Consider the following 20,326-nt stretch of genomic DNA (forward strand, 5'->3'; position numbering starts at 1 on the left):
TCCCCCTTGGCTATTGCCCTTCACTTTCCTCCTGCAGGCTCCAGAGCACCTGACTGCCAAAAGAGCAAACAAGCAGGGGAGGGGAGCGGGTTTATCATAACACCAAACCAGAGCTCGGGGAGGGAGGTCCCACACTTTAGAGCACTGGGGGGAAAGTGGCTAAGCTGCCATTTCCCAGAAACAGCAAAGTGATCACATTTATCTGACTGTCTGCATGAGCCACAGCAAGAAGCAGGACAAGTTAATCAAAAGCCTGCAGTGCCCAGGTGCCCGAACAAGACACAGCATCCTTGGGCATCTCCCAGCCCATCCCAACACTGAGGAGCCAAACAGTTAACTCTCCAAAGCAGTACAAAGGCTATGGATGAGGAGCACACTTCACACGACATCAAAGCTGATATTTTATGCTAATCCATCTGCTTACAGGAGAACAAATGCTATTTTCCTTGACAACTCTTCTGAAATCAGATCTGAGCAATCACGCACGTTTGAAACCCTTTTGAAACATCAGTAAACCAAACATTGTTACTTTCAGTGCAACAACTCCCAGGAACAGCAGCTCAGTCGGTGACTTCCATAAAGCACCCAAAACACCGGTGCTGCCACAAATACCCCGAGCCAGGAGAGCCCCTCAACACTGGCTGGCCTGCAGACCCCAGCTTTGCTTTATGCACCTCCACCAAACAAAATTCACAGCATACAAAAGCTGCTCCCAGTTCTACTTTTGCTGCGTACCTTACAAATTAGACTGCTTTCCCACTGGGGCAGGGGAAGCATTTGAGCTGCCGATCTAAAATAGTTATTGCCCTGCAAGCAAGTGTGCTGGAAGGCAGCCTGGCTGCAAACTGACAGCTGCTAGGCGAGAAGGAACAAGGAGGCCACCTCAAAAGAAAGGCACAGCTTGTGACAACGACACAGGCACAGAGAGGCTGAGCTGGGTCCCGAGGAGGAAACGTGTTCCAGACTCCAGCACACAAACAGAGCCCACGCATCTGTTTTCCCAACAAAAGGAGCTCCAAAAGGAGCCTCACCTGGAGATCCTGGCCCCCAAGGACAGGGACTACGTGTGTGGTAGCCCCTGGATTTTTAGGGATCCCTTCTCCAGGGATATGGGCCGCAGCAAGCAGAGCACGCCCATCAGAGCTCTCCAGGCAACTCATTATTTTAAACAAATGAGTGATTAGCAAGGATCCACTCTCTCCTAGTGAAGCTGGCTGCATGCCCTGCAAGGCTCCACATCACTGTACAGTATCATAATCCAATTAAACCTCACCATGAGAGAAGCTTCACGCTATCACATTCAATTAGCCAGTTAAGCCTCTTATCATCTGCACGTTGGGATCCATTCGGACTGAAAACTCCCCCAGCACTGACTGGGCATCCTTCAGCCAGGCAAGGACACACAGATGTCACACCTGGAGCAGCAGGAGGAGACTGTACAGCTTAGGAAACCCGTACTGCTGGCTGATATGGAGGTAGAAGCACAGGAGAAACGAAGCACAGTGACCAGCTCCTGCCCACTCACAGTTATGTGCTGAGGTGACTTGCTCCCTGACTTCCCAAGGAAACGGGTCAATTCTGAAGGAGCTCAAGGGGCCCAGAGGAATTTCAATGGAAAGGCAAAGCTAATAGAGGACCTGGCAACACAGAGTTGCCTGGCAGCCAGCCACCAATTCCATAGGAAATACCCTCCCTAGAAGGTCACCGTAACGGTGGCACAATTTGGCCCCAAAGAATTGGGAAGAGCTGCCAAGATGTGACGCAAATGAAGGCAGCGAGCAGGCCAGCTTCCTGCGCGAGGCCAAAACACGGAGCGCTCTTGGAAAAGAGAAAGATTAAGGGTTGCAAGGAACATAATGGCCTCTTGTAACAGCTGAGTTGTTGCTTTTCTTTTCTTGGCAGAAAAGAGGGATGTTTGGTTGCTGGTTGATTAATCTATTATGCAAATCATTTCATAGCTAATTTGATACAGCCACAAGCTTGCCACAGAAACTGTCCGCCCGCTCAGAGCTGATGAAAGGTGGAGCATCAACAGCTCCATTTGACAAGAGCTTTTATTTCCTGGACAAGCAGCTGCAGGGGCACCTCCTGCCAAGCAGGGCTGCAGGAGCACAGACCAGACCTGCCAGGGGACACGAGGGGAAGATGCTTTGGGCACCCTCACTTGGTGGAAGGCGAGGAAAGAGGCCTTTCAAAAGAGCAGTCCATTCCTTCCCAGCATTCTGCACTGGGCATGCACAAAGCATCCAGGTGAAAACCATGTAAAATCCCATCCAGAGACTTTGGCTGGCAGCTGTAAGGTTTTAAGATCTGTTTCAGAGCTGTTCTTAAAATGCACAAGCTTCACCTTAAAAAAAGACTCAAAATAGGTCTCACCGGAACTCTGACTCCAATAAACCACTCGGGCTCTAGACAGAACACTTCCACTGAACAAGACAAGCACCCAAGTTACATTCAGCAGGATCATGCAAAGGGATAGGATTTACATGGGGAACACTTAGGGATCCCTCAGGTTTGATCTCTTCCCCAAAGACTAAGGAGGAGAAATAGGTTGTTTTAGCTCCAGGAACAAGGGTTGGTTCTGCCCACTGTATTTTCCTCCCAGCAGTTTATCTCCATTGCTCAGTCGTGGATGTTTTTCCTCATGCATCTCACACATTCAGCATCATCTCAGTGATATTTTTAAAGGCTGTCCTGTGCCCTCATTTGTATTCCATTTCCTTTCGAGGGAAAATGTTAGGCATTTCATGCTATTCAAACAAAGTCAAAACAAAGCCCCCAAATAAGCACTTCTGAAATGTACCTAGTCATCTGAGTAATTAGACATTTTCCTAGCTCCAAATGCACTGAAAATCTATTGTCAGCTCCCAATGAATGTGCCAGCAGTTATCCTAACCAGGAAGAGTTCTCTCCTAAATGTTAACATACCAACAGAATAGAAGGTTAAGATACACTTACATTAGATCTCTCCGTACCTGAATTAATCAGTGTTTTTAATTAGACAGCATCACCTGATCATAATTATTACTCCAGCAAGTTGTTCACCTTTCTCTGATGGCATGATGCACAGTTGGCATTGCTCAAGCCAGGTCAGAACATGCTCTCACTGGCCAGGAGAAGTTCCCATTCCCAGTGCAGGCATGCATCCTTCACACCAAAGGGCAAAGTGTTCCAGTCCTGAGTGAATCTGTGGCAAATCCTCACAGGGAGAGCCAGCTGTGCACTTCACACAGGCCACAGGCCCCTCATCACTCTGCTAGCAGAGGGAATCAGCAGCTATGGGCGCAAACCTGCAGACTGCTGGAGTGGCTGCATGCCCCAGCAGTGCTCACTGTGTCCCTCCTGTCACACATCTGCAGCGCTGCCACCCTTCCACGCTCACAGAGCCCTCTGCCACTCATCAGCCCACAGGAGGCAGCCAGACAGAGCAGTGGAGGGAGATGGGAGCTGGCAGAGAGAGAGGAGCACACAGCCTGGGGCACGAGCACACTGCTAGGATCACTCAGCTGCTGAATCCGAAATCTCACCCCAGCCCTTTCCATGGCCCCGGGGGATGTCGTACCAGGGCTGCTGTGCATGTCCCAGTGCTGCAGGGCCATGCCATGGCCCTGAGCAGCCACAGCCCCACGTCCCCAGCCTGCTGTGGGCCCAGGGCATGTGTGTGAGCCCCTCTGCATTTCCTCACCCAGCAGGCAAGCTACAGAGTGAGCCAACAGGGGGAACGCTCAGGCAGTGCCTAGCGACAGCTCCAGCCCTCTGGCACTGCCTTTGCACTTCTCTGCTCCACAGACTGCTTCCTGCAGCCCCCAGGGACACTGGGGCACACTGCTCCACATCCAGCTGGCCCTCAATCCACAGTTCAAAGCTTAGCAGCAACTTTCACCTGTTTGTGACAGCTCAGGCAGTAGCCTGAAACAAAACCCGCTCCAAATGGGAATAGTGGCTATTGCTGCCTTCCCTTGCTTCAGGAGACCCTTCCAACAAACCTTTCCACCAAGACCTCTCCTCCTCTGGACAGCCTCCACATGGTGCCATCTCCTCATGGGACAGTACTGCATCCTGCCACTCACACCCACAGACTGATCAAAAGATTGGAAGGTAAAGAAACCAACACCAAAATCCACAGAACAATTCTTATTTCTACTCTTTCAATAAGAGGAAAAGGTGTTGATTCTCTTGCTGCCATGCACCAAGATCACTCTCAGTGTTTACAGGTGGTAGGGAGAACTTTATGTAATGTAACCTTCCTCAAAGGAAGGTCTTTCAGTGCACAGAAGAAAGAACCAGCAGGAGAAGGTAGGCATCTCTCCCTTCTGGTATGCAGTGGATACGCCCAGATAGTGAGACATTTTGAGTCACATTTCTGGGATGACTAAAAGAAAGTTGCTGCATTTCAGAAATGCTATGGTCAAGCCTCCCAGGAGCTACGTGTGCTGAAGAATAAATCATAAAATCACTTCTGTAGATGGCAGAGGAGTGAGAGAAGCCAGAACAAATGCAAAACACCACGTCACCTCGTGTTTCACACCAAGCACACAACTGCAGGACACCACCACGACTCTTCCCTACCATTCCTCCTTAAGTTTAGACACAGCCTTCTCACACAAGGAAACTCCATGGATGCACCAAGGCAGCCTTCCAGATTTTGCTGACACCCCACCCAAGCTGAGTGGACTTTCAGTAAATCACCCACCAGAGTGTGTAGAAGCACAAGCACAAACACATCCACACAAGCACCCCACACACAACCTAGAGCGGGGCAGGACCACTGCAGGCACTGCTTCCACCCAGCCCCAGGCCACAGTAGCAGAAACACCTTGGAAATGGGCTAAGATTTATTGAACCAAAAGGAAAAGGAAGGAAGCCACATTCCCTCCCCAGGCACGCGCTCCTCTCCGTGAATCCTCTGACTCTGTGCCAAGCTCAAATCTCTTCTCTGCGTGGAAAGACTGTCCTGCCAGCAGAGACCCAGAAGGGAACTGGTGGAAATCTCAGCAGAGGCCAAGGCAGCTCCACAGTGTGTGACCACACAGCAAGGCCCTCCACATCCGCCCCTCACGTCCCAACAGGCATTTGCTGGGACAACAAGCTCACTTGGGATATGGTTTCCCACGCAGAGCACTTCATTCTAAATATCTCTTGCTTTAAGATAAAAGAATCTTAAATGTCGTTGTGCCATAGTAAAAATCATCACCATGTGAATTTAAAAGGCAGAGGGCATAACTTAAAGGTTTTCAAGCTCCTGCTTTCTCTGACAGAAGGGTCTGTTGCAAAGCCTGTAATGAAATGATGATCAATGGTCAGAAACAGCAGCACTGACTGCTGCAGAACTTGGTGTTTGCCCAGCACACACCTCACTGTGCCACAGGACCAACATCCCCACAGAACCTGCAACCTCACCTGGGCTTAACAAACCCACCCAGCACCCACAGCTGCAGCCTGTGCCCAGCCCCTGGGCTGCCCACTCCGTGTCCAGCAGGAAACTCCACATCTGGGGAAATGCAGGTTCACAGGGCTGGCAGCAGCAGGATGGAGCTCATCCCCCTGGCTGAGGGAAAAAGGGCACCCAGGAAGAGCAAGCAAAGGTAATGGCAACAGCAGGGCCAGAGCAGAGGGAGCCCCCGCCACACCAAACTCCCTCTACCAAAAGCTTTGGTCCTACAAGGTCCCAAATGCCCCAATTCTTCCATCAATTCCTCAGGGCAGGCAATCTGAGCACTTTCATCATCCCCTGCTTCACAGCAATTCCAGACTTTCCCCCTCAAACCCCAGTTCTGCCCCACATGCCCAGATATCCACATGTGCTTTGCATTCCCCACATTCCTGCAGGCACCTCAACCATCTGCTGCCCACCATAATTCCAGCACCCAGGAGCCACCCTTGTGCTCCCCACCAAGGCAGGGTCAGCGTCCTTACACTGCATTTTCTGGTCATCCACAGATTTGCAAACAAGCAGGCTATGTTGTGAGCTCGTTTGCAGATCTGCAAGTATCAGCATAAATGATAATGCAGAATGAAAAGTCCTTGACAGTGCCGGACGTTTGGGCTTTTAATTGTTCAACAGCCACTGGTACAAGGCTGGATGGGATGGAAACCCAGCTGCCTTACTGTAGCAAAGGGTGCAGTGGAGAGAACTGTTTCCAGAGCAGTGCTACTGTGTCCTCCGTACAGCAGGGACAGTGCCAATCGCACTGGAACCACAGAATGCTTTGGGTGGCAAGGGACCTTTTAAAGATCATTTAAGTCCAGCCCCCTGCCAGCAGCAGGGACACTTTCTTGTCTGGTGAAAAATGAAAAAGCACCGACTGCTCCTCCAGCTATTCCCATCCAAGTGACAACTTCCACAGCAAAGGGACTCCTTGAACAGGGGCACATTCCCCCGGGTGCCAGAGCCTTTCCAAGATCTCCCATTGCAGAAAGGAAAGGCAGAACGAGACACAAGCTGAAAAAGATGCTGCCTGAGGAGTTGCTAGCACAGATAAACTGCTATAAACCCAGATTAGCTGCGATAGCAGGACTCAGGTGTGCTTCTACCCCTCTCTGCTCCTGCCCACGATGTCAGACCACGACAGTGTTTGTGATAGTTACTCGTCCCTGCAATACAGGGGCATGGCCACCGAGTCCAGCCTGCCGTGTGGATGGCGCAGCAGACAGAGGGATTTGGGGGGTTTGTAAAGCTTGCAGAGCTTCGCGTTCCTGCCAGGCCAGCCTGATGACTCTGTTTCCTTTCTGCCCGCTCGCTACGTCCTCGTTTAAAACAAAACAAACAAACAAAGATAAAGAGGAGCGCTTCAAAGATTTGTCTCCGGCACGTTTAAATCCGCAGAGGCATTCTGTTCTGAGCTAGGCTTGAAGAGCGCAAAATTTCTAAAAACTGAGAGGAATGCCTGCCATGCGGGCAGGGAGCACGGCCGCGTGTGTACACCCAGCAGGGGAACGGGGGGACACGGGCACAGGGCGCAGAACCACCCCGAGAAAGGGATGCGCACCCGAGCCCAGCCCTGCGGGCACTGCCCGGGAAAGGCGGCGGCACCGCGGTACCGGCGAGCCCCATCCCGCGCCGGGGGCTGCGGGACACGCACGGCGAAGGTGACCCCGCACACCGGACACACGGCAGCACCCCCCGCCCTCCGCCGGAGCCCCGCACCGCCACCCAGCCCAAAGGCACGGGAGGAGCCGTGCCCGTCACTGCGGGAGCGGCGAGGGCGGGAAGGGCCCTGCGGCTGCGGGAGGCTCGCACAGGTGATGGGAACGGGGCTCCAGGAGGCAGCCGCGGAGGAAAGGGGGTGCGGTCCGCGCCCTCGCCCGCCCGTTACCTGGGCACGCAGCTGGGGCTGGAGCCGTCGATCTCCCAGGTGGCGAAGAGATTCATAGGCACGGGCCGCCCCAGGGCCCCGGTGCCGCCGGGGAAGCTGAGGCGGCTCCGCTCGGCCGCCGCCGCCATGGCTGTGCCCGCCGCCCTGGCGCGCGCCCACCGCGCCGGGCCGCCGCCGCCCCGCCCCGCCCGCGGGGGGCGCGTCACGGGGCGGGGCCGGGGGCGGGGCCGGCAGGGGAGATGGGCGGGGCTTACTTGGCGCGGCTGGAACGGGGCGGTGCTGCCGAGGGGGCGTGGTCACACGGAGCATGATGGGCGCGGCCGTGCGGAGGGGCTGCGTCTGCTCCTAGGGGGCGTGGCTATACCAGGGGCGTGGCCTCACGTTGGCGCATGCGCGCGCGGCGCGGCCGCCCTACCCACGGTGGGGCGGAAGTGGCCGCGGCGCGGCGGCCGCGCACCGGAAGCGGCGGTGGCAGTTTCCGGGCGGCTCCGTGGCAGGCAGGCAGGGCGGGCGCGACCATGGTGCTGCTCACGATGATCGCCCGCGTGGCGGACGGGCTCCCCCTCGCCGCCTCCATGCAAGAGGACGAGCAGGTGCGGCCGGCGGGGCGCGGCCGGGGAGGGCCCGGTGTATCCGTGAGGAGCGGGCGGGGGGCGACCCACCGGGAGCCGCGCAGTCCCTTCTCACAGCGGCGCGGCTCCGGCAGCGGTGGTGGCGGGTGGGGCGGGCAGAGCCGTGAGGCCGGTGCCGGTAGCCCCCCGGTGTGTCCGGTACCGGCCGTGCAGCCGCTCTCCTCCCTCCCTCCTGCCTCCTCAGTCAGGCCGCGACCTGCAGCAGTACCAGAGCCAGGCCAAGCAGCTCTTCCGCAAGCTGAACGAGCAGTCCCCGACGCGCTGCACGCTGGAGGCGGGAGCCATGGCTTTCCAGTGAGTACCGGCGGCGCTGCGGGATCGCGGCTCCCGGGAACCCGCCTGGAGCCGGGCTGGGTTGTTGGGAACGGGGCTGCTGCCAGCCCTGCTGCCCGGGGAGAGAGTGAGAGCTGGCACTGATGGCACAGGTGTCTGGCGCTGGGTTCTCATCCCGGTTCGTGCTTCTGACAGCGCAGGGTCTGTTCCCTCCCTGCCTTTCTCTCTGTTGTGCCCTCACTGCATCTTCTCGGCGGCCCTTAAAGAGATCTGTCCTTGTACAGCCGTGTACAGTGCCCTCCTGCTGCCCAGGACTGCCCTCTCTGTGCCCTGTGAGAGCTCAGCTTTCATGAATTACAAGCACATCGAGCATCTCTGAATATTTCTATTATTGTTGTCTTAATACCTGACAGAATTCTTTCTCTCATCCGGCGAAGTCAGTATTATTGTTGCTAGATTTGTTGGGTGTGTTTAGTTAATTTCCTTAACTCTTTGGGAGCTCTTGACTTAAAAGCACTTTTGGCATTCTCCAGCAGCACTCCTGCAAGAGAGCATGGCTGTGAAATAAGGAAATCTTGCAGAGGTCAGACACCCTTACTCCTTAATAGCAGGGTGAGCAGAGGAGTTGGAAGGCAGCAAAGCCTGTGTGTGAGGGGAAAATGCCTCTTTCTGTGCCATGTCAGTGCCTGGCAGAGCAATGCCCGAGCACTCAGTCAGGATCCTGCTGGGAATCAGCATTGTGCCATGGCAGGGATGGCTGTTGGAGGGCTCAGGGGAGCTCTCCGGGCAGAGCTGTGCCAGGATCCCCTCGGTGCCATCCCCAGCAGGATCCCTCTGTGGCTCCAGTGGCTGGGTGTGTGTCTGTGAGGGGGAGGTGGCCTTTGAATGCAGGGCAAGGTTGGCTTTGGGCCTCTGCTCCAGCAACAGGAGCAAAATCTCCCACCCCAACCCTTTATTCAGAGGCGTGAAGAGATGAAAACAGGAGTTTTTTGGATGGGCAATCTCTGGCAAAAGCCGTGAGGTTTTGGGGGATGCTTTTCCTGTGGTTGTCTTTTGTCTGCTAACTGTGACAAGATTTATAAAAAAATCTTTTCTCTGGGCTTCTGGTTGCCTTTGATAGGGAGTTAGAGTGTCAGAGGATAACCCTGACTGGCCTGGCCACCCTTATCTCTGCTGGATTTGGGTGTTGCTGCTGGAGTTAAGTGCTGCTCTTCCTCTTGCTTTTTCTAAAGTTAAATCTCCACAGAATTTAAAATCTGCCTCGTTTCTGAGTGTCTCCTTGGCACAGCATGGGGGTGTAGCTCTGCCTGGCAGTGAAGCCTTGGGAAGGAGCCTGTGCAGATGCCAGTAAATCCCTTCTTGAGTTACCTCCATGATGCAAGCAGGGAGATGTCTGGCAAGGTGGCAACACTTGCCCAGGAAATCAAAGCCTCTTAGTGTGGCTGTACTGGCAGCAGCTGTGAGAGGAGGGAGGGCTTGGGCAGGCCTGCTTTTCCAGCTGTCCCAAAGGAGCACCAGCTTACCTGGCTGGGACAGGAGTGCTCCTGCTCCTGGGCTGAGCTAGTCCCTGGATGCGTTTTGCTGGCCACTGACAACTGCTGCTGCAGAGCACTTGCTTCTGCCTCCTTTGAGGTGGGACATTGCAGCAGGACCTGTGTGGAAAGAGCAATTTCAGGTCAGAAACTTTCCTCTGCAGGGAGGGGAGGTGACAGGGGAATTTGAGATTTAGTCTGAAATAATGCTGACCCATGGCCATGCTGCTCACCAATCTTCTTGTGCCAGACCAGAGCTCTGAGTGCTGAGGGCAGCACAAAGCAGGACAGAGCATTCAGCTCTGGGGGGAGTCAGCAGCACAGCCCAGGGTGTTGCTGGGGAGTGGGGTGAAGCTGTTTTGCTGAGGTGCTGCTGAACATCTTCAGCTTCATCAGTTCAAAGCAGAGCTGAGCTTTCCTGAAGCTTGAAGTTTAAATTGTGAGCCCTTGGGTGATTTCTGCCAAACGCTGTGCCAAGGTTTCAGCTGCAGGAGCTGTGTGAGCCCTGGGGCTGTGCAGGTACAGGAGCACCAGCAGCTCTGCTGTGCTGTCAGTGAGCAGGTGACCTTTGCCTGATGAATGGCTGAAGCGACTCCTACCTGTCATTTCAAAGCAACCCTTGGCCTTTGCCACTGTTACCAGGATAAAGCTTTTCTCTCTCAAATAGCCCAGTGTGATTACAGGAGACCTGCTGGCTGCACTCTGAGCAGAGTTAACAGTGGCAGTCCCCCCTTGAGTGAGCACATGCAGGCAGATGCTGTGCTGAAGCTGGAGGTGCACACAAAGGATGAAACTGAGAGGCCCAGCTGGGCAGGAACTCTGGTCTGAAGTTGACAGAATTGTCTGAATCTGGGGCAGAGCCAGGTGAGCTCGCTCCCTGTGGTGCTGACAGACCAACTTTAACCCAGCACACTGAATTATCACAGCAGGAAGAAAGAAGCAAGTGGGAAATGCAGCTGAGGAGCTCCAGGCAGAGATAAACAGAGCAGGAACAGGGACATGTTCCTCAGAGTGCTCTCACCTGGAGAGTGCTGCCCCAGCAGTGCTGCCAGAATTCCCTTCTGACACTGGTTCTCCATTTGCTCAAGCCTTACTCATCATGGCAGTGGCTAAATCAAGCTCTGGGTGATGATCTTTAGCAACCCCAATGTGGCAAGCAGGTCTCCAGGGGTAAGGGAAGTGATGCAGTCCAAGCTGAGGAACATAAAAAGGACCAAAGGCCACGGGCACATGGGGAAATGCTGTGGAATGGATGATGGCAGCTGCAGTTTCTTCTTCTGGTTGGGGTGAATCTGTTGTTGTTTGAAGGCTGCCAGGGTTCACCTAGAGGCAGGAGGAATGGATACTCCTGAGCCCAGGAACAAGGTGAGGATGGCTAATTTAAAGGATTTAAAGGACATGGCCCTGCTGGGGTATCTGGAAAAACAGTGGGGAGTGGGGTGAAGTTGTTTTGTAAGCCTGATGTGTCTATTAACAAAATTTTAAGCTGCTTATTTTACTACAGTGCCCTCAGGACTGGATCATTTCTTTAATACACTGCTAATCTTTATGCTAACCAGACTAATGCCTAATGGCATTATGCAGAAAGTCAAAGGAAGGTAACCTAAAAGTAGCATTCTCACTCCACCCTGAAGAATATAGATAAGCATTCAAAAGTGTTTACAGGGCTGTTTACTGTCTCCACCCCCTTGCTTTTGGTGGGAGTATTGTAGCCTTTATTTTTATATTGGTTAAGTGAGGAGGAAAATTCAGATAGGAATGTGGAGCAGCAGAGTGACAAAGTGAAGCCTAAATAATCTCAGGGTTGGTGGTGGGTGAGAAGAGGACCCGTGTGCCCTCAGCTGGAGGCAAACCAAGCAGCTTTACACAGCAGCAGGAGTGTCACTGTGTGCTTTGGAGAACTGGTGGCATGGTCACACCCACCCATGGTGAGCCTGTAAGGTCACCAGCACCCAGCTAGCAGCAGTGCCCCTCCCCAGCTGCCCCTGTGGTGATGCCTGTGCACAGCAGCACCCTTCCAGCAGGCTGGTGGTGCTGAGGAAGGGCACAGCCAGCCCTCTGAAATGGGAAGTGACAGCTGGCAGGGACTGGGTGCCTTCCCAGCACGCTGAGACCAAGCTCCTGTGTGTGCCTCCTCATCTCAGTGCCTCGGCTTCCACTGTGGGCCTTGGGTACTTGGCTGTGCTGCCACTTAGAGATGTGTTGGCCACCTTCCCCTCTACTCTGCTGGCAAACTTTCTTGTGCTCCCTCCTCCTGGCTGCAGGGTGTTCTCTTTTTATACTCCAAAATTACAACTCTCTTGTTGCTGGTATTTTGTTAAGCTAATGTTATTCACAGGCCAGCTTTTGTTCAGCTGAAGTCAAAGCCCAGGACTGTTGGCATGGGTGTAGGGGCTGAAGCTACAAGAAAATTTATTTTGGCTAAAGAAAAGATAAGCCATTGCTTTGCAGAAAGGTTTACACTTGATCCAGACATAGAAAAGCAGAAGTTCTTGTACCCAGTTCTCATTGCCTCATAGAGTAGAGGTGTGCAGGGTGGTGTTTGAAAGGACAGGTTCAAAATTGATTGATTAATACTCTGTCTGCCATTCTTTTAGCTACATCATCGAGAAAGGAGTGTGTTACCTGGTCCTGTGTGAAGCTGGGTTCCCCAAGAAACTGGCCTTTGCATACCTGGAAGACTTGCACTCAGAGTTTGATGAGCAGCATGGCAAGAAGGTTCCAACAGTCTCCAGGCCCTATTCCTTCATTGAATTTGGTGAGGTCCCTCTCCCTGTGGCTAGTCAGGAAACTTCTTGGTGGGAGGGAGCAGCAGCCATGGGATTCTCTGCAGCTTGTTCTGTGGAATTGACAGCTCAAATTCTCCTTGGCACTAGAGACATGGGTGTTCTGTGCAGGAGAATATGGAAGTGGTGCATGTCCATTAATTCAGATTTCCTGCTTTTATCTTTGGCCTCACTCCAGTGAATATTTGCATGTAGTCTTCTGGCTGTCCCAGCAGTGCTCCCCTCCTGCAGCCAGGCAGCTCTGTGCTAGGTGAGACTCCCCCTGACAGCCCTGTCTCCTTCCAGACACCTACATCCAGAAAACCAAGAAGCTCTACATTGATAGCCGGGCGAGGAGGAACCTGGGCTCCATCAACACAGAGCTGCAGGATGTGCAGAGGATTATGGTGGCCAACATTGAGGAGGTCTTACAGCGAGGAGAGGCCCTGTCAGGTACTGGGATTGGCCAGGGTTTGGCACACAGTGCTGTCTCCTGGGGCAGCTGGGTGGGCAGAGCGTCCTGAGGGAAAGGCTTGACCCTGCTGAGAAAAGCAGTGAGCCCAGTGGGTGTTTCAGCTGGATCAGCTGTGTTCTGAACCAGCTGGCAAGTGCTGGTGCTGCTGTGGGGGGACACCAGCCCCTCTCCAGCTCGGGGGGCTCTCATCCCAGCAGGACAAGCCCTGGGCACAGGGGGCACAGGCCACGCTGCCAAGAGAAACTTGTACACTTAATGTAACACTTGGGGAATGCTCAGTTAATCCTAACTCCTCTCCCCTTTCCCTTGAATAGCTCTTGATTCCAAGGCCAACAACTTGTCCAGTTTGTCCAAGAAGTACCGCCAGGACGCCAAGTACCTGAACATGCGCTCCACGTACGCCAAGCTGGCGGCCGTAGCCGTGTTCTTCATCATGCTGATTGTCTATGTGAGGTTCTGGTGGCTGTGAGCTGGCCCAGCCATGGAAGAGGGAAAGCCAGTGGCCTGGCAGGTGAATGCGTGCAGGACACTGCTCATGGGGGATGTGCATTAGAATCCACACAGGACCATCACCTTCGCAGGAGTGTCCTGGAGTTGTTAGGTGACACCTGGCTACTGCATCTTTTAGTGGAGCCTAACAATAGGTGTGAAGGCTTGTTGACTGCAGGCTTTTCCTCTGAGGCAGTTTGCACTGGGATACTGCAGAGTTTGGCCTCCCAAGGTTCTTCCCCCTCCCGGGGCACTCTGGGATCAGTCAATCAGTGCTGTTTAGCATAACCATATTGTACATCCTCCTGTTGAGTAGCTCTAGTGGGAACTGGACTCTAATGAACATTCCTTGTGTTGGTAATGTTTGTTTTTTTAGAATCTGGGTCTGCAGTTCTTTTTCTTTCTTTCTTTTTCAAGACTCCCCTGTTTGCAGGCAAGTATTTCACTGTACATAAACCAGCTTTCACCTCTGTCAGAATACCTGTTGAGTGTTTTGTGTCTGACATCCTGGCTTGTTTAAATTGCTTTAGGAAGAAATGGATGTTAAACTATGCCTTAAAACACATTCTGTCCAGTACTAGGAGGGCCAGTGGAAGGCTTCTGTATTAACTGGTTCTGCAAAATTAAATTCCAGGTTTCTAAGTGTCCACTCTCCCTCTCCTGACAGCTGTGTGTGACAGTGTGTTTCCACATGAACAGGGTCTGTAATTCAATGATGTTGGAATGGGCACAGTGCAAACTATGTCAGCACTCTCTATTTTTCCCTTCTAGCTTCAGATTCACTACATTATTTCCTTCCTTTTTATAACTGTGCTTTCCTTCCAAAATGTGTCAAAACTGCCAGCATTTCATCTCTGGGATCCTTGTTTTCTTTCTCCCTCTTTCCCTCACCCAAAACAACCAAAAAACCAAAACTCTGAACGTTGTTGTGAAGAAAAGGCAGTGTTCCTGCAAAGAACACTACATGAAGGATTAAGATAACTTCCAAACCGTGAAATCCTTTAGAAACACCACCTCTTTTACCTGTGGTCACCTTCTCCCTACCTCACTTGGGAAGTTGAAACTGTAGGTGAAGAAAAACTCATTATGGGGCAATAGTGTAGAGCTTCTTTCTTATGGGCCAATCTCTATATCACCAGTGTAATGTGATTTTTTTTTTTTTTTTTTTATAATTTTTTTTGGTCCACCTGTGCTGAGAATAACATTTTAGCAGATTTTGGTTTTATTACAAAAAAAAAAAAAAATTGGAGAGAGGGGAAAAAAGAAACCCCACAGCTCAGACACACTGCTGCACTCAAATGTCTGCCCCATGGTAGAAGAAGCAGGTGGTGTCACAGAAGGGAAGTGTCAGGGCTTCCCAGCACCTTTTACAAGCACATAACCTTGTGTAGTTCTGGATGTACAAACTGTGACCTGGAAGTGTTTCCTGCACAGCTGTTGTCCTGTCTGGGAATGCTGCCCAACTTGGCACCTTGTTGGACTGGCAGAATGCAGTCAAGCACTCCTCCACCGATGAACCCAGCAACTCTGAGCTGCTACATAGTCTAAAGCAATCCGGTTTCTGCATGATGCCTCTAAGTGTTACTTTGTAGGTTGCTTTATTATAATTATTATAATGATTTTAAGTCCTTTTGAGTGGTGTCCCTATGAGGTGAACGTCCCAGTGATGTAGGTCTGTGTAAGGGAGGTGCTGGAAGGTCTCACCACTCAGACACCGACCGTCTGTGGATTGTTGTGATTCAGGGGGTGATGTTTCTGCAGCACGGGCTAGCTCAGGGAGCAGCTGCCCTCTGCAGCCCCAGTGTCAGCAGGGAAATAAATGCTTCTGAAAAATCCCCTCTGCGGCGTGGAGTGTCCTGTGTCTCGTTCCTGTGACCCTGGGGGATGCTTTCCTTCCTTCCAAGGACACAGGAGGGTGAAGACCCCATAGATGGAACCGCCTGGGATATAAGGGCTCCCTTTTGGAGGCAGAGCTTGTTGAAAGACGTGATCTTGCCCATTTTCTGCTGCAGAAGCTGTACTTTGGTTATAGCAGGGGTCTCTTCCTGCTGGCACATCTCTGCCTGTTGCCAGGAAAACTCCTGGCACAGGCAGAATTATATGGGGACAGTTTTGTGGCCACGCTGTTCAAGCAGCACAAACTGGGAGTGAGTGAGTGGGCTGTGTGTCCCCCGTGGGCTGTGCCAGCGTGAGCAGGGCATGGAACCGCGAGTGCTGCTTGCCTAGAGGGGTGACAGGAGTCCTCCTCTCCCTCAGGCCAGCCTGGGCCTCCGTGGAACACCTTGCGGGCAATTTGAAACGCGGAGCCGCATTTCGTCCCTCGAACAGAGTAGGGATGCTGCCGCTGCTCCGTGCAAGGAGGTGTGGACAGGATTTTGCTTTGCTGGGCTCTCCGCGCCTCCTGCGCAGCCGGGTGTGAGCTCGGGCAGAGGGGCGGAGAAGCCGCTGCTGTTTCTCCGTGCGTTTCATGTCGGCTGCTCTCGGCTGGGAGGGCCCCGCTGCAGCAGGGGCTCGCTGCCGGGGGTGTGCGGTGGCCGGTCGCTGCCGGGGACAGTGCCCAGTCCCTGCCGGGGATGTGCTCTAGACGCTCCCTGCCGGGGCTCGGGGGTCGCGGTGCCGGCAGGGCCGGAGCCGGCCCGGGGCTCTGCCTGCAGGTGGCAGTGCCTGCGCGGGTCTGGGGCGCGGTGCGGGGCTGCGGACACAAAGGGAGCTCCTCCTCAGGGCACCCCCAGCTCCTTGCCATGCCCTGGCGTGCCCATGAGGCCGGGGGTGTGCCTGCGAGGGCCCCCGGAGCAGGTGGGGCTGCCCGGCCTCATCGCACCGTGCAGCCGGGCCCCGTGGCTGGGACGACACTTCCTAGGCAGCGTTTGCCTGTCACCTCCCAGGCAGCGCCTTTCCCATCTCCATTCCTGCTTCTGAGGTCCCCCTGTGCTTCCAGAGGCTCTGAACAGCCTTTGTCCGCTGGGCATCCCCCAGTTGCTGCACCTGCCCCCCCAGCCTGGCACACACGAGGGGTTTTGTCCCGTGTGGGGGAGCACAGGGGAAGTGGGAGCAGAGCAAACTCCTGGCGGCTCTGTAGCACCTGAGCCCCTGCTTGGGTGGGTTTAGAGAGCAGAGCTGAGCTGAACTCTCCCTTCTCCATCAGCGTGCCCATTGCCACTGGGGAAATATTGGCACGGGGTACAGGCAGAGTGCAAAAGAAAAGATGCTTGTGCAGGGTGTCCTGGGAGCTGCCCTGCTCATCATGTGAGCACGGAGGTCAAAAGCTGCCAGTTTTGGCTGCTGACACCCCTCAGCTCAGGTCGGGGCACTCCTGGGTGTCTTTGTGCCGTTGGGGACCCTGCTTGCTGCAGGGAGCAGGGGCTGTGTACCCCACTGCCCACTGGGGTACACAGGTTTCCTCCCTGAGTAACACAGTGACAGCAGACAGGCAGAGCTGGTTCCCCGATGGTGCCAAACCTACCATGGGTGGGGCACGAGTGGAGAGGAAGAGTGCAGCAGGATGGCAAATGCTGGCTGGGTGCTCCAGCCACCGTGTCAGGTATAAACCAAGTCTCACCTGGCACAGGCTGTGGCCGCTCTCTGCACTGGCACCACTCTGGGACCAGGAGGGTTTTGGGTTCTCTGTTGACTTGGGCACCAGTTGCTTCTGCTTTGAAGCAGCTCCTTGCACTTGTAAACCCCATTTTTGAGTAGGTTTTGAGAAAGATCCAATTCCAGCATCTTTTTCTCTGGGATCCCATGGTTTCTGGAAGCTGTTTTGCTGTGAGTGAATGTCCCAGTGATATGAGGGGTTGTGCCTGCAGCACCTGCCCAGAGCACTCAACACCAGAGAAGTGCTTGGACAGCAGTGGCCAGGGTGGCAGGGCTTGAAGTTGAGCCTTTGAACACCTTGGTCCTTGTTCTCCTTCCCTGTGTGGCCAGTGTGAGCTGCCACAGCTCTGGAGGGCTCTGAATCCCACCAGGGCCAGGGAGGGATGTCCCACAGAGCCAGGCTGAGGGCTCAGGAGGTCCCCTCTGCCCCTCACACTTTGCTGTGTCACCTCAATGTGGCCTTTTGGAAAGGAGGATGTCGATTTTCTGCCTCCCAAAAATGAAGGCTGTTCCGGGGGCGGGGTGCTGGGTTGGCAGCTGGCCGGGGACAGCTGATTGTGGGACCAGCCCTCCTCCAATGCCTGAGCCAGGGCCACATCCTCCCCAGAGCACCCGGAGCTGTGCCATCTCCCTGTCCCAGTGATGCAGCTGGGCTGGTCCTGAGCACTCAGCAAGCCCCAGGGCAGGATTTGGGGCACCTGCTGAGCCCTGACCCTTCACAATCTGTCCCTGTTGGTCACCCCAGTCTGAGCTCTTTGAGGGTCGCTGAGCATCCTGCACTGGGGAGAGATGGGATTTGACTTTTTCCCTGCAGATACCCTCCTGCACTTCCAGCACAGTCTCTGCCCCCTCTGCCCAGATGTATGCCTGGCTCTGCTTTCTCTGGAGCAGCCTTGCCACCTCCCCTGCCCAGCCTGTCCCCTTCTCCCCTGCCTTGTGCAGCGTTTGGGTGCCCTGCAGGGCTGCCCGGGGGTTTGCCCACAGCTCTGAGCCCTGCACAGCTCACACGGCTGCTCCCAGCTGCTGCATTCACGTCTGAGCTCACAAACCCACTGCAGGGGACAAAGCAGAAGTTGGGGAGTCCCTGCTCCCCTGCCCACCCCAGCGGGGCTGTTGGACCCTGCCACGAGGCTTTCCCAGAGCTCATTCGTGGCTGCATGCAGCAACCCAGTGCAATGTTGGATCCTGCCACAGAAAACTCCTTGTGCTGTGCCCCAGCGCTCCGCAGAAGGACGATAAACCTGTTTCCTCTGTCACTGCTTTTTCTCTGTTTTGTCTTTTCCTCTCCTCTTCACCCCCACAGCCCTGCAGAAGCTCTCTGGCCACCGCAGGGCCCTCAGCTTCCCTGGCACGCTGCCATGCTCGCTGCAAACGGGATTCCCCAGCCCCACTGCGGCACAGCACCCCAACAGCAGCGCACCCTCCCCACCAGCCACAGCTGGGGCACCCCAGACTGGCAGCAGGGACAGGATTTGCATAGAAGAGCAGAGCAAAGTGTGCTTGCAGGGGTTACAGCAGCCCCAAATCCTGCGTCGCAGACATCTTTTCATGAAAAATCCTTTCCTTAGGATTTTTTCCTCCTGAGAAGCTGAGAGGCCTCAGGAAGAAAATGTAAACATTGATTATTTGCTGCTGTGGAATGCAACAGGTGCATCTGTGATTGGTCCCATGTGGTTGTTTCTAATTAATGGCCAATCACAGCCCAGCTGGCTCGGACTCTCTGTCAGAGACACAAGCTTTTGTGTTATCGTTCTTTGCTATTCTATTCTTAGCCCCTTCCGATGAAACCTTTTCTTCTATTCTTTTAGTATAGTTTTAATGTAATATATATCATAAAATAATTAATCAAGTCTTCTGAAACATGGAGTCAGATCCTTCATCTCTTCCCTCATCCTCGGACCCCTGTGAACACGGTCAAACCTATGCACTGGGACCTGTGGTTCCTGAGCCTGGAGGCCCTGAGGTGTGTGTGGCAATCAGGACCTTTCCTGGGGTTCATGTTCCCCCCTTCACAGCCATGAGCCCCTTGCAGCTGTGATGGCATCTTGTCCCCCCTGCCCTGGCACAGGAGGGAACTCTGGAGGCAAGGAGGGACAGGGTGGCCTCTGGCTCAGTTTGGCTGCAGAGCAGCACAAGGCTCCTGCCTGGTGACAGGAGGGACACGACAGCATGTCTGGGGGCTGAGGCCGGGCTCTGGGTGCCACAGGAACAGGAGGGAGCCCCTCTCCTGCTGGGGGCTGTGCCTACCTGGCAGTGACACACCATGGCACAGGAGGGCTGGCATGCCCGGGCTCTGTGTGTGCTGCGAGAGGAGCGGGATTTGCCTGCTGCCAATCGCTGCTGTAGCTACCTAGAGGCTGCTCAAGGTCAAGAGGAGAGTTACAGATTCCTTCTTCTTCAGCGAGCCCTGGATACAGACCCAAAAAAGGGAACCCAGCGATTGTGGTGAGCAGCTGCCCCTTCCGTGAGCCACGGCCACGCCACGGTGCAAGTGTCATTGCAGCACTGGCTGTGACCCCCAGGGTGACCACAAATCCCTCTCCTATTCCACTGCTGCCCAGAGCCATTTCGGAGCTTAATGGCCACTCTGTGGGTCAGACCAACTTTGGTCAAAGCTGCGCAACTCCATCTGCAATTTAAATCCTCCAGGGGCTGCAGAGCAGGCAGCTGAGGCAGAGGGTACAAATTCCCCTGGGATTATCAGCACAGGGAACAGGGAGCCCAGAGCATTCCTGCAGGGCTTGGAGCAGGAATGCCTTTGCACTTCTCTGTTTCTTTTTAAGACAGGCTGGCTGGCAGGTAAGGTAATCGTGGCATAAGCCAAGTCATGTGGATGTTAAGAGTTTGCAGATGAGCCACAGGACAAGCTATTTGCAGCACAGGCACAAGGCTGCCAGCCCTGAGGATTTTGTTGGAAGCCTCTCTCCCTCCTGCTTTTCTTAAACCTCTTGGCTGATGACATCTTGTAACTGTGAAACACCACCAGCTCCCATTTTAATGGGGTTCCAGCTTTCCTGATCATAAAGGAGAAAGCTGGAACATTTGACTCCAGCATATTTGTCCTAAGGACCCCCAGATCAAGGCAGGTTATCTGGGATAAAGGCAAAGTTTATCTGGGACAACATGTAAAACCAGGGATGCAAGGTAGGCATTGGGGTGTGGGCTGAGCTGAGGTCTGAATGCCTGAACCACCATCAATGCCACTGAAAATTACTGCAAGAAAACACAATTTATTCTGAGCAAGCCAATA

General features: G+C 54.0%; 2 protein-coding genes across 2 annotated transcripts in view; one reads left to right on the top strand and one right to left on the bottom strand.

Moving 5' to 3' along the window:
• Positions 1-7,499, bottom strand: part of PACS2 (phosphofurin acidic cluster sorting protein 2) — a 78,462-nt gene extending 70,963 nt beyond the window's left edge. Inside the window, exon 1 of the mRNA XM_058808175.1 lies at positions 7,317-7,499. Coding sequence (XP_058664158.1) covers positions 7,317-7,444 — 128 coding nt within the window. The 5' untranslated portion in view covers positions 7,445-7,499. The remainder of the gene's footprint in view (positions 1-7,316) is intronic.
• Positions 7,500-7,758: 259 nt separating this feature from the next.
• Positions 7,759-14,129, top strand: SEC22B (SEC22 homolog B, vesicle trafficking protein). The gene is made up of 5 exons (XM_058808541.1): positions 7,759-7,909; positions 8,133-8,242; positions 12,351-12,511; positions 12,825-12,971; positions 13,308-14,129. The coding sequence occupies exons 1-5, from the start codon at positions 7,835-7,837 to the stop codon at positions 13,460-13,462; spliced, it is 648 nt and encodes a 215-aa protein (XP_058664524.1). The 5' UTR covers positions 7,759-7,834; the 3' UTR covers positions 13,463-14,129.
• Positions 14,130-20,326: the final 6,197 nt, after the last annotated feature.

Source organism: Ammospiza caudacuta, chromosome 7 (genome assembly GCF_027887145.1).
Source record: "Ammospiza caudacuta isolate bAmmCau1 chromosome 7, bAmmCau1.pri, whole genome shotgun sequence".
NCBI classification, from domain to species: Eukaryota; Metazoa; Chordata; class Aves; order Passeriformes; family Passerellidae; genus Ammospiza; species Ammospiza caudacuta.

Excerpts from the sequence above, each read along its gene's own strand:
- SEC22B (XM_058808541.1), top strand. The coding sequence starts at position 7,835 with ATGGTGCTGCTCACGATGATCGCCCGCGTGGCGGACGGGCTCCCCCTC. Across the intron at positions 7,910-8,132 it reads CCATGCAAGAGGACGAGCAG|TCAGGCCGCGACCTGCAGCA; the intron begins GTGCGGCCGGCG and ends CTGCCTCCTCAG. Across the intron at positions 8,243-12,350 it reads GCGGGAGCCATGGCTTTCCA|CTACATCATCGAGAAAGGAG; the intron begins GTGAGTACCGGC and ends CCATTCTTTTAG.